General features: G+C 41.7%; 1 protein-coding gene across 1 annotated transcript; it reads right to left on the bottom strand.

The window, feature by feature from the left end:
* Positions 1 to 1,114: 1,114 nt before the first annotated feature.
* LOC146889612 (uncharacterized) lies at positions 1,115 to 5,801 on the bottom strand. Its single transcript, XM_087901748.1, has 3 exons — positions 5,752 to 5,801; positions 2,370 to 2,590; positions 1,115 to 2,172 (listed from the first exon to the last, which is right to left on the bottom strand). Exons 1-3 carry the CDS (start codon positions 5,799 to 5,801, stop codon positions 1,733 to 1,735), a joined length of 711 nt encoding a protein of 236 aa, XP_087757874.1. The 3' UTR covers positions 1,115 to 1,732.
* Positions 5,802 to 12,810: the final 7,009 nt, after the last annotated feature.

Raw genomic sequence — 12,810 nt, 5'->3', positions numbered from 1 at the left:
TTTATTTAGGGTACACAGGTACCTGCGGGCGACAAAGCCTCTCGGGGACTTTGCGCCCCGCAGGTTGGGGGTGAGGGGTTTTTATAGGGGAGCAAAAAGCAAGGTTTACAGAAGCGAGATGCAGGGTGGTAAATTGTTAACCTAGATAACATTGAGGGGACTGCTTGGCGGTTTATTGTTCCTCTCATCCTGCCTTCCCCTTTTCTGGCTGGCGACCAGATGTCTGATAGCATAGCCCCTGATCCGTGACGAGCCCCGCTTTCTACGTGACTCAGGCCTCGCAATCTTCTCTTTCTTTGTTCCTATGACCTATCCATAAATCTTATGTCTCGCAGCCAGATGAGGCTATCTTTGCTCAGGTGTCTTTGCTCAGCATTGTGGAGGTCCTGAATTAGGCCTGTTATTTGTTCAGCACTCTGGAGGTCCTGACTTCGGAGGCCTTAATGGAGCTTGCTATCTGAAAGCCTTTGCAGAGCGTTATAACTGTGGTTAAGGTTAAAAACCACAGTTTTAACTGTGACCCCAATGAAGTTGGGGTCCTTCATTGACAATCGTCCATTCTCGTGGGCCCGAGTTCGGGAAGGCGCGCGCCTGAATCGGGTGTGGTTATCCACTGGAAGGTGGGTTCTAACACTGAGTGAGCAGCATCACATGTGAGTGCAGTCCAGACACACGGGTTTGCACTTTCTGTCAAGGTGATCTATGGACCTCATGGCTTTGAAACTCACAGATTTCAAATAGAGGCCTTGCTCCCCGGGTGTGGACTGACTCCTGCCTGCAGGTGCTAAGGAGGGATGCAAGCTTGGAGAAGAGTGCTTACTCAAAAGTCACGAAGAAAAACATTGAAGTCTGATGTGGGATTTCCCTCTGTCTGATATAATTACCGTGGATTAATAAAGAACTGCTTTGAGCCTATGGCAGGGCAGAACAGAACTAGGCGGGGAAAGCTAGGCTGAATGCTGGGAGGAAGAATGGTGGAGTCAGAGAGAAGCCATGGAGCCTCTGGAGATGGACTCTGGGAATTTTATCCGGTAAGCCACAGCCATGTGGCGATATACAGATTAACAGAAATGGGTTAAATTAATATAAAAGTTAGCCAATAAGAAGCCAGAACTAATGGGCCAAGCAGTGATTTAATTAATACAGTTTCTGTGTGATTATTTTGGGTCTAAGCTAGCTGGGCAGCCGGGAACCAATAAATGGCCTCTTCCAACAGAAGTTTTCACATATTTTAATCCAAGACAAGGAAATCAAGTGTTAGTTTCCTATCTGGATCTACTGGAATAAGACTAAAAACATTGTCCTGCCTCCATGGGTCCTAGTTTATTCTTCCTTCAGTAATTCTTCAGCTTGACCACCTTCATATCTTAGGCTGTTGTATGGCACATCTATTAATGTTTTCCTCCGGGTTTGTAGACATGTATGTTTTTAACTGATCGTAATACTGTTTTCTGCAGAGGAATCACGGCAGACTTGATGGACAAGATGACAATGAGCAATAATGTTAAACCTGGAGAATCCCAGATGGTTTGAAAAGTTCAGAGTGCTCAGGAACTTCCTACACTGCTTTTCTCTTTTGCAGAGAAAACAAAATTCAATTGTCACACTGGAAGTTACTATTCCTTCAGCTCAGTTACTAGAGGACTCCTCATTGGAAAAGGTAATATCCAATAACATGTGCATCTACACACACACTGGCCCTCAGCTCTCGCTAAGATTCCGCATTACAAGGTCATTCTGACTGAAATTTCATTGCTGGGAGGAGTTTCAGGAAGATTGGACCTTTCCTTTGATTGGGGAGGGGCTGAGGAAGGAGGGCCCATCTGAACTTTCTGGTTGCCCTTCTTGGGCCGGCAGCACCTGGAAGTGCAATGCTGTGTTCACTGCTGGCACAGAAGTAGGTGGAGGTCTGGCTGGGCCTGGCTGAGCCTAATGCCAGGGGGAAATGCTCGCTCTTGTTTCTGGAGACACTGTATCCTTCTGGGACATCTCCTTTGGTAGTGCTGCCAACACTTCCTGAGTAATAGATGAGCTTCAATCCCTCTCCCGCATTTTGTCGATACCAGAACATCGAATAGTGGTTCATATTCTGAGAACATTCCAGGGTCATCTTTCTTCCTGTCAGCACGATCCAGTATCTAGGTGTCTGAGTGATTCCAGCATCTGTTAGGTCTGTTTGGAGAAAGAAGCATAAGACAAAATAAGAAATAACATGTGCGGTGTGGGAAAAGGAAAGGCTTGAAATCAGAACACTGCAAGCGATGACGGATGTTTCTCCAACAAAACACAGAGCTCACCAGTTCTTAGCAGGCAAAGCATCACACAAAACAATGTGGGGATCATGGTAGGTTACAGTGAGAAGGGATTACCCCAGTTGAATGCTGTGGTCTTAGGACTGAGGACAAGAATTCTGAGTCTCCTCTGCTTGGGAGTGATGGCTGGGCCTTTAATGTCACCTCCCTCCTGCCACCACTGCGACAGAGAGCTCTCTTGCTCAGCAAAGCCCGCAGGAAAAGTGAGTTTGGCAGCGATACCCGGAAATGAAGGTAAACCACGATCCCGCGGTTTCCCTTTCTCCGCTGACGAGTTTCTCCGTTGTCAGCACCTGTCCTGGTATCAAGGCTGCCCTGCCCCAAACCTCCAACTGTGAGTCCCTTTAAAGTTTAGAGGCATCCTCCCACCACTTGGAAACCTGTATTCAAGCTAGTAACCGAAAATATCTAAGCTTCCATCCTTGGCTGCTTGCCCTGAGTCTCCCTGGAGATCTGTGGAGCTCAGTGCCATCTTGTGGCCAATACGGGAATTTTTCCCTGCATTCACCCAAGGAACACTGGGAAAGATCTGAGTGGTCAGTGGGACAAAATTCCAGAGGTAGTATAAGACATTTTTTATGATCAATTTTCTTAAACTTTGAGCTGAACTCTAGTTCTAGTTCTGATGAACTCTTTGAATGTTCATGTTTAGCATCTATCCTACCTTCATTTTACTATTGGGTCCACAACTATTACAATTTCCTTAAAATTGTCTTTTACAAGATGGATAGGCGTGAGAACTGCTGCTTAGTACAAACACTAGGAATAAAGACATAGAATTTGATGCATAAGAGTAAGTTTCTTATTAAATATAAACAAAATTGCCCAAACAACACACACACGCACGCACACACACACACACACACACACACACATATGCACAAATCTGATCATTTTCAAAATGAGGTCAAATGTGTGAATAAAAAATAAAATAGGAGCAGGCAATGGTAGTGCACACCTTTAATCCCAGCACTTGGGAGACAGAGGCAGGCAGATCTCTGTGAGTTCAAGGCCAGCCTGGTTTCCAAAGTGAGTTCCAGGACAACCAGGACTGTTATATAGCGAAACCCTGTCTTGAAAAAAACAATAAATAGCTAAACAAACAAATAAATAAATGGATGGATGAACGAATGGACAAACAAATAAATAAATGTATGAAAATAGAAATGGGAATGTAAGAAAAATATAGGATATCTTATAAGTCGACTGACTTTGGGTGAAGTGATGGTGTGAATTCGAGGCTCGGTGAATTATCTGAGGGTTCGTGGGTAACTTATACAATGTACACCTACTGATTTGAGGGGCAGGAAGAGAAGAGATAGCAGAATGGTGGGAAACAAGGTTACATGGATGCAAATTAGTACAATAGTGGCAGTGAGGAGAGCTTGCTGGATGCTGACTATTTGTTGTCTGTGTGCCAGCCCTCAAAAATTATTTCTATATCCAGAATGTGCTCCTGTCTGACTTCCTCCACAAAGCTAGAATTGCTCTGAGTGGTTGGACTTCCTTAGTTTCTATGCACCAGCTCCTGGTTGGCTCCTTTTTTTTTTTTTTTTTTTTTTTTTTTTTTTTTTTTTTTTGGATACTGGCTGCATCAAATGGAAGTCTCCCACTTTTCAATCCCATATAAGACCTGTTTCCTAGTCACATATTCAATTATTTGTCCTTTCATTTCAACTAAACTAAAAGTTTGTTGCTAACAATAAACCTTCAAAGGGGCCTTCATCCTGAGACGTGGACAGCATCTACTTAGCCTGGTGCTCACTGATTATTATTTTGCTGTCGTAAATCTTACCAAGCTGAAGAATTGAAGTGATGTCTGGATATAATTAAAGTGCAAAAACCTTCCCCAGTGCTGTAAGCAGCACGAACCTGAGAAATTCTTCTTCCAATCAGTGAGACTATGGAATGAAGCACAAAACAGCAAACTCTATAAAATATGTGAGAAGAATCTTCAGAGCCCATGTCTTACAATGTCTGCAGTAGAAATATTTTATGATGGACCAGTATTTCCAGCCAAGGTATGTGCACTGTATAAACCAGAATACAAATTAGAGATTAACCTGCTACTCGGACTAGGTAGCCAAGGTCAAAACCAAGTTAAGAGGGAAATTACTTGAATCACACCAAGGGCAGGCAATTGCCATCCACATTGTAGCTTTATTTGCTCCCAGGAAACAGGAGAAACAAAATATGGAATATTTGAGGGTGACATCTTTAAAGTAAGACATGAGCAATTTTTTGCCAAAGTCATCATTCTTAAGGAAAGACATTTGGCATACAGAGTCACCCTAATTTATGATAAACAAGTTTTCGGGGGACTGGACTTCCTCTAACCAGCTTGCAAGGACACCCTATGTGAATGGCTCTGTAATAGGTAGCTGCAGTCTTAGAGCGCTGGACTGTCTCTGAGGAGCAGCAGAAACCCAGGGTGTATTATCAATTCTCATTACACATTTAGGTCTCATGAACACAAACTGGCTTCAATTACAGATGGGAAGATAATCGTATTACAATATAGTTGTATTTTTAATAAATAATAGGTAGCAGCATATACTAACTAAACCAAAAGAAATAAGGACACCAATTTCTAATTCCACCGTCTTGAGTTAGAAACCTCAAGGAAATTATTTCAAGTTGAAAGTCTTAGGCAGGAATCAAAAAATTCAATTTCCAGCTACTGCTTTCATGTATTAAGACTGCACTGAAATGTGAGAGAAAATGTGCTATAATGTAACTGTCGTGGCAAGAGTAGTGGGAAATGGAAATAAAGTGGGAAAAAAACCCAAATTGCTTACTATATGATGGAGATGGACTTTCACTGGGCTGTCAGCTCGCAAATAATGACACGGAGACTTCTTTTCAGTATAAAAGCTTGTCCTTAGCTTACACTGTTCCCCAACTACCTCTTAAAACTTAAATCAACCTATTTATATTTATCTATGTTCAGCCCCATGGCTTCTTAGCTCCTCCACACTGTATGTCTGACTTTCTCCACATCTCACTGGCATGATGCCTCAGATTCTTCCCAGAGTTCCTCTCTCTGCCCAGAAGTCCCATCTATTCTCTCCTGCCTAGCTACTGGCTGTCCAGATCTTTATTAAACCAATCAGAAGGTGCCTTAGGCACTAAGGAAAGACAGAGATACATCTTCACATATTCTGCAAACTATTCAGACAAAGTGAAGTCTTATTCCTATTTGTGTGTGTTTGCCAAGTAACTGCCATTAAATGTAGCAACGATTTTTAATTAAAAAATAAGACAAATTCCATTCTATATAACCTAAGATGTCTAATGTGGCTAAAGTAGAAGATGTAACTGGAGAAAGACATGACTGCAGGAATTTCAGATACCACAATGATCAACCAACTTCAGGAGAGGCATCATGGACACTATATGTGACACAAGTTGTATATGAGTAGCAACCTCAAGACTCTACAGATCACTGGCTACAGTGGTCTGAAAGCCAATGCTAAGATATCTGGTCATTGCGCTGTATCACCCAACTGCCTCTGGAGACTTCTAAAATGGAACAGATCTCAATTATTTCTCTCAGCCATATTAACAGCCAGTGTTTAGTGAATTTCCCGGTGATGACTTTGTATAAAGGACAAGTAATTCTTGAATCTGCCTAAAACCTCTACACACTGTGAGAAGAATGAAGCCAGAGGTTTGTGAGCAGGAAGGAAACGCCCGTGCCATGCTGTGGCTAAGCTGCTGGCACAGAGGTATATGCCCGAGTCCTCTTGATCTGTAGACTGGATCTTCAGAGTGGAGGAGGAACCCGCAGGCCTCCCTGCAGAGAACCGATCATTAGGCATCCCAGATTTGTCTGATAAAAGCTCATCCTGGAAAGATACCATGAACACTGGTCCTTGCCCCAGGTTCTGTCGGTACCAGTAAAGACCTCTGTGGCCAGAAACTGGATCACACTCAAGGGCTACATCTTGTCCCCTCTTTATAATTCTGTGCAAGGGAGATTGGGAAACTCCAGCATTAGTGAGGTCTGTGAAAACATAAGTTGTGAACAGAATAAAGAAAATGGTTGTGGTAAGAGTTTATTAAACACACACACACACACACACACATACACACACACACACACACGAGTGACAGTGGTTGATGTTCTGATGACTCACCTGTCCCCAGGAGATAGAAGATCACCTTAATGAAGACCTTAATGCCCATGGCAGAGTCAGTACAGGATGGAGGCTCAGTGAATCTGGATGCTAGTGAGTAGGAGCAGAGGAAGATTGTGGTGACCCTCCTCCCCACGTGGCAGTTCCCATGGTGACTTCACTTCTTGTATCAAGAACACACAAATTGCATTTTCAGTATATGCGTGACTGACTAAACATTTATGCATTTCTTCTAAAACAAAAAAATCAATGAATGGGTCTTTATTTTCATCCTCAATGTGCCTGAGCTGTCATATCCATTGAAAAGGAAAGAAGACAGGTATCTATAGGTTTGAATTCTATTTTGTATTTAAAGCAAATATATATGCATATACAAATATGGTGGTTTGAAAGAAAATGGCTCCCAATGGAGTGGTGTAGGCAGAGACTGCTCATTCATTTCCTGGACACCCAGACCTGAATAATCACACAGAAATTATATTAATTGCAACACTGTTTGGCCAGTGATTTAGGCAAATTTCTAGCTAACTAGCTCTTACATCTTGAATTAACCCATTTATATTAATATATTTATTTCCACAAGGTTATGATTTACCAGAAAGTTTCTGGATCTTTCTCCTTCAGCAGATACATGGAGTCTCTCTGACTCTGCCTACTTTCTCTAGCTCTATTCAGATTTTCTGCCTGGCTTTACTTTGCTAAGCCATTGACCGAAACAGTTTCCTTATTAACTAATGGTAATAAAACATATTCAGAGAAGACAGAGGGGAATCTCACATCAGAATGGCACTATTAGGAGGGGTGACCTTGTTGGAGTAGGTGTCACCTTGTTGAAGGAAGTGTGTCACTGTAGGGATGAACTTTGTGTCTCCTGTGCTCAAGTTATACTGGGTCACAGTTCATTTCCTGTTTCCTGTGGATCAAGATGTAAAACTCTCGGCTCCTTTTCCAACAGCACCAGCACCAAATCTGCCTACATGACACCAAGTCCCACCATGATGATAATAGACTAAACCTCTGAAACTGTAAGCCACCCCAATTAATTGTTCTCCTTTCCAAGAGTTACCATGTTATGGTGTCTATATATCGTTAAATACCTGCTTTCTTCATTTTTCTAAAGTTTCAGAAATAACCTAGATGCTTGAACTATATTTCCAGGTTTAACATACATTTACATTAAAGAATGGGTCATATGTTGATGAGAAATCCCTATGCTGAATGACAAACTGGGTTGCACACACAAATGCATCTAGTCTTGTTTAGTACGTAAATGCCCCTCTGCAAATTCATTAATTCTTATGTATTCTGAACCCCAGACTGGATACTGGAAAGTATAAAAAGCATTCAGATACCAAAGTATAACATCAAAGACAAATGCTACACTGGTCAGACTAAGGCAATAGAACAAAACTACTCTGTTTACCACCTAATGCCAACTTCATTGTCATAGAGTGAATATTCATATTTTGAGTTCATCTGCTCTTCTTTGAATGGATTAATCAGTCACATTAATCTTGAGTTGATCCTGTATTGTGAGATTCCAGCATTATGGGAGCTCGAGAAAAAGATAGAAGCAAAAGATAAAGCTATGAGTGAGTAGAAAGAGTACTTCTACCACAGTCATGAAAGCGTTACCTAGAACAGAAACATCTTAGTAATAGGCACAGTTCACTTGAAAAGAGGTTCATTCAGAAGAGGTGCCTGGAAACCAAAGCAGGTTGAGAAAGATGTAATGTCTCAGTCCGGGAGAAGCCATCTTGTGCTAGATGGTGTCAAATCAACTTACCTAGGCTGCAGTCATTTTCAGTTTATACTTAGTAAAGAAACATTTGTGCATAATTTAGAAAAAATAAAATAGCCACCATTGTACAGCTGTACTAGGAAGGTCACTGTAGTCAAGCAGTGAGGTAGTACATAGATGAAGGGGTGTTTACAGACCAAAAGGATCCCTTTCCTATGACTTGAGCTGAATCTCAGAGGGAGAATGCATTATGTTGTGCCAAAGAAAACAGAGAGTTTATGCATCTCCAAATTACAAACCACTTTCCATCCAGGAATACTTAGACTCAAGACAAAGTCAGGATTAAAGAGTCATCAGAGGAAAAATAGCAAGAGAGCCTGAAGTCCAAGGTCTGGTCCAAAAATGCCTAAGCTGGTCAGAAGATGCCCCTCAGCATAGACTAAGGTTTGCATGGCCCAGGTTTGCTCTGCCCAAATACTCAGAGCTCCAAGTTCCCAGCACTGAGAATTCCAGCATGTCACTGAGTTCCAGGGATGGGTGCCTCTTCTTTGCATGTATCTTTATGTGCAGAGAGGAGGCTGGCACACAGCTCTGTGGTATAACTGCTGGCACAGAAGTACACAGATGTCTGGGAGGGGGAGGCTGACTCCAGAATAAGGAAGAAGTCCTTTTTGTTTGATCTGGAAACATTGTACCCCTCAGGGACATCTCCTTTGTCAGTGATGCCAACATCATATGAGTAGTAGATGAGTCTCAGCCCCAGCCCTGGATCCTGTCGGTACCAGAACATGGAGTCATGTTTCATATCCTGAGTACATTTCATTGACACATGCTGTCCTGTCTTCACGAGCATCGATTTGGGAGTCTGAATAATGCCAGCACTCACTTGACCTGCGAACAAAGGGAAGTGACTCCTGTCACAATGACAGAAGGGTTTCGTGTTTTTAAGGTTCGTACCTTAAAATGCACGCCGAGACATGCTCAGAACTCACCTGCCTGCAGGAAACAAAATGCGGCACCGCATAGTAAACTGAGTTTCATGACCTCAGTTCAGCAGGGCAGAGGGACTGCTGAATCTCTGTGCTGTAGAAAAGAAATGGGCTCTGAAGCAAATGACTCTGAGTTCTCAGTCTCCCTACCTGGGCACCAGAGACTTCTAGTCACCAGGGCCACACCCCTTCCTCAGAGAATCATCTCCAAAATAAAAGCCCATGAAAAGCTAAGTAGAAGTCAAATGCCTCTTGACTTTTTTTTTTCTTTTTTGGCAAGGTAGCCTGTGAGTCCATGCATATTATTTTGCCATTGAAATATAATTCCCCATTAACACACTGGTCTAGAATTATAAGGAACAAACAAGCAGACACAGGATTATAGGGAATACCTTTGTGGTTTCCTGGTGGTTTGGGCTCATGTATCTCACATGCCCCTTTCTGCTTACTTAATTAACCACAATTGTATTAGCATTCTCCATCTGCAGTAAATCTCTCTCCTGTCCAGTTTTTAAACCTGAGAGGGAAACCCATCATCCTTAAAGGAATTATTTGCTGCTTCTTATCAATTTATGGTAGAGACCTGCTAACTGTATCCAGGTCATCTTTATATATAAAACCAATGAATCTGCTTCCCATGCTCCAAGTGATACCACATCAGAGATCACACCATGCTGGTGACTGGCCTCTCTTCGTGGACTGTGATGGACACCCAGCATGACAGATCACCTCGTGGCAAACACCTGCTCTCCTGTCACATGCCACCTTAAAGTAACTTTTTTGGAAATGACTGTCAGAGCATCATTATAAAACAACAAGAGTGAAAAACATGAATGAAAACTTATTGTCGGTAGCAAAGACAGAGGTTAAAATGTGAGAAGGACCTGGGAGAGATGGCAGATTCCAGAGCCAGGACAAGTGCTATATTCTTAATAGGCATATTCTGTAGGTAATGTTACCTTGTCTAGAATGCTGTCTCTATACTCAATAGAGAGCTTCAAAAACCTATATTTTGGGCAAAAAACTCATAATTCAGAAAGATTTTAAAATTTGTTTGATAGGCATTAGGTCCTTGGTGATCTTTAACGAAAGACCTGGAAATAAAGTCTGTGACTGGTTCATGAGAGTCTTTATTTCAGATTCTGTTGAGTTCCTTTGATACAGACACTGAAGGACACAGTGTCTGATGCTATAATCACAACCAAGCCGTGGGTCTGTGATCCAACAAGCCCATGAGTGCATGAGTTCATCTGTGCTCAGGATTCCTCTGGTCCAGCAAAACAGCACCTGAGCCTGAAGCCCAGATCAAATGGAGAGGATAAAAATGAGTTTCTAGGTCACAGTTGTTCAGTCATAGCCAAGACAAAGCCATTCCTTCCCAGCATAATTCACCCATAAAGGACACTATGCAGTTTTTTTTCTCATGGACCGGCCTCAACAAAAATAACTCCTGCCAGGGTAGGGGTGTGGGATTTTTGAAATATTAGTAAAGAATAAGGAGATGCATGAAAAATAATAAGAACAGAAACCATAGAGAGCACCAGGAGGGCATTCCAGTAAATACTGAAATTGCTTGCATTTGTTTTTTCATAGCTTGTATACCCAATGTAAACAGGAGAGAACGTAACAAAAGATTTTATTAACCTGATGCAAAGGACAACTCAGTCAATTGCTTTAACACTCTGAGACAGCAATGGTTAACATTCTGTTGTTTAGGCAGTGTAGCTGCTCTACAACAGGTATCCTGAAGGCAGCCACTCTCCAGGTGACCTCATAGTTACAAAAGAAGAAGCAGAAGTACATTTGCATATCCTGATCACCTGTCAGGATGGCATGGATCTACTTGTATGAGCTATTTTAATGTTAAAAGAATTAAGCAATCACATGCTAAGTTGGGATGTGAAACTATGCTTGTCAACAATTTGAGCAACCTCCAACTCTCCATGGTCAGACAAGGTGGAAATGGGCCCTCATTCTTGGGCCTTCACTGCTTTTTTGGCTCTAGCACACATGCACGTCCACCCGAGGCCTAGCCACATGTCTCCAAACAACTCCATTAGAAATGGCTAAGATTCATCAGTGTATCAATATATAACAATATGAGTGCATTTGTGAATGAGAAAATGAGTGACTGAAAAAAGAATGAATGAGTGTTGTCAAGGTAGCCTCTACCAGCAGGAGCGAACTTTTTTGATAATCACTTTACCTCATTATTTATCTTCAGAAAGATTCGAGTACAGTTCAGCCATCTAACCTGTTCTCATATACTCCTTAAGCCACTAGAGTGTCCAGGAACCCCCAATCCTCCTAAATATTTACCCCAAACAGAAAAGCATTTTAATGAGTGTAGGTGTTAATTTTATGCTTAAAAGATGCCTGAGTCAAATAAGTCCATAAAAATAAAAGTTATTTTAAAATTATCAGACATGGAGAAAGGTATGACAATGAATGAAATGTGTAAATTATAGAAAAGTCCTATATTGTAGTAGAGTTTATGTTAGATGACTATACACATTTATAGATCGCTCAAAAATCAATAGGTAATATCTGTCATGTGTGGCTTATATGTCAATGAAGTTTTTAAATGTCTGACTAGGGATATATGCTAAATTCTATAGTTAGTTCTTGTGATGAATCACCAAGCATATGTATCTCTATTTCTGTGGTTTCTAGTTCTTCAACTATTAAATGACAAAACAAGAAAGTCTACATCTGCTTTTGCACATAGATAATGATGAAGGTTCTCTTTGATTAGCAAATGCAATCGAACATCTGGATTCATATCATGCACTCTGTATTTTATGCTTACTAAAGTGGTATATATTTTTGAAGATGGTGTGATGGCTAATTTCATATGTCAATCTGGCCAATCTACCCAAAAGATTTTGTCAGACATTCAAGATGAGTCTATGTGGATTTTTTGAATACTGACTTTTAAAATAGTAGATATTCACATTAACTTGAGCTAATAATCCATTCAGGATAGGAAAGCAAATAGCCCTTCAGAATATGACTTCACCTGATTAGCTTCTACCTCTCAGTGTGTGACTGGAGCAGAAAGACCCGCTCTCTCAGGTGAGGTAGAACGTGCACCTGAGAAAGCTGACAATCGTCAGACTGGAGTAACAGTGCCCCCTTGCTCTCCAGTAGCATCGGTTAACCTGGATTTACAGGCTTTCCTAAGTGCATCAGTCTGTTTCTTAAAATTCCATCGATAGGATAGATACATACATGGTTGGTAAAAGACAGACAGACAGATGCTAATGATTCTGTATCACTGGATACTTCTGACCAATGTAGATGCATTCTATTGGTTGCATTTAAGGATGGAAAGTGTAAGTTGAACAAGTTTGTATGACTCTGGAGTCCCCTGAACTTAAGAGTCAGGAGACAGAGTTTGCTGGGGCCCTCATTGGCTGGCTTGTGTTGAAGGTATGAATAACACAGCGAAAAACCTTCCAAGCTGTTCCCATGACTCACCTGCTCCCAGGAGACAAAGGGTCACGCAGCGGAGCAGCTTCCAACCCATGCAGCATTAAAAACCTTAAGTGCCACCTTGTTCAGGGTCGGGGGCTCGTGAGGGCAGTGTTTAGAGGTTCGAAGCTATAGTCTCCTGCTACGATGTGTAT

The sequence above is a fragment of the Myodes glareolus genome, chromosome 25 (genome assembly GCF_982192425.1).
Source record: "Myodes glareolus chromosome 25, mMyoGla1.1, whole genome shotgun sequence".
Classification (NCBI taxonomy): Eukaryota; Metazoa; Chordata; class Mammalia; order Rodentia; family Cricetidae; genus Myodes; species Myodes glareolus.
Note: the sequence above shows the minus strand (reverse complement) of the source record. Positions and strands in the feature narration are given on the sequence as shown.

Excerpts from the sequence above, each read along its gene's own strand:
- LOC146889612 (XM_087901748.1), bottom strand. The coding sequence starts at position 5,801 with ATGACCAGATATCTTAGCATTGGCTTTCAGACCACTGTAGCCAGTGAT. Across the intron at positions 2,591-5,751 it reads ACCACTGTAGCCAGTGATCT|AAACTCGTCAGCGGAGAAAG; the intron begins GTAGAGTCTTGA and ends CTGACAACGGAG. Across the intron at positions 2,173-2,369 it reads GACCACAGCATTCAACTGGG|ACCTAACAGATGCTGGAATC; the intron begins GTAATCCCTTCT and ends TTCTCCAAACAG.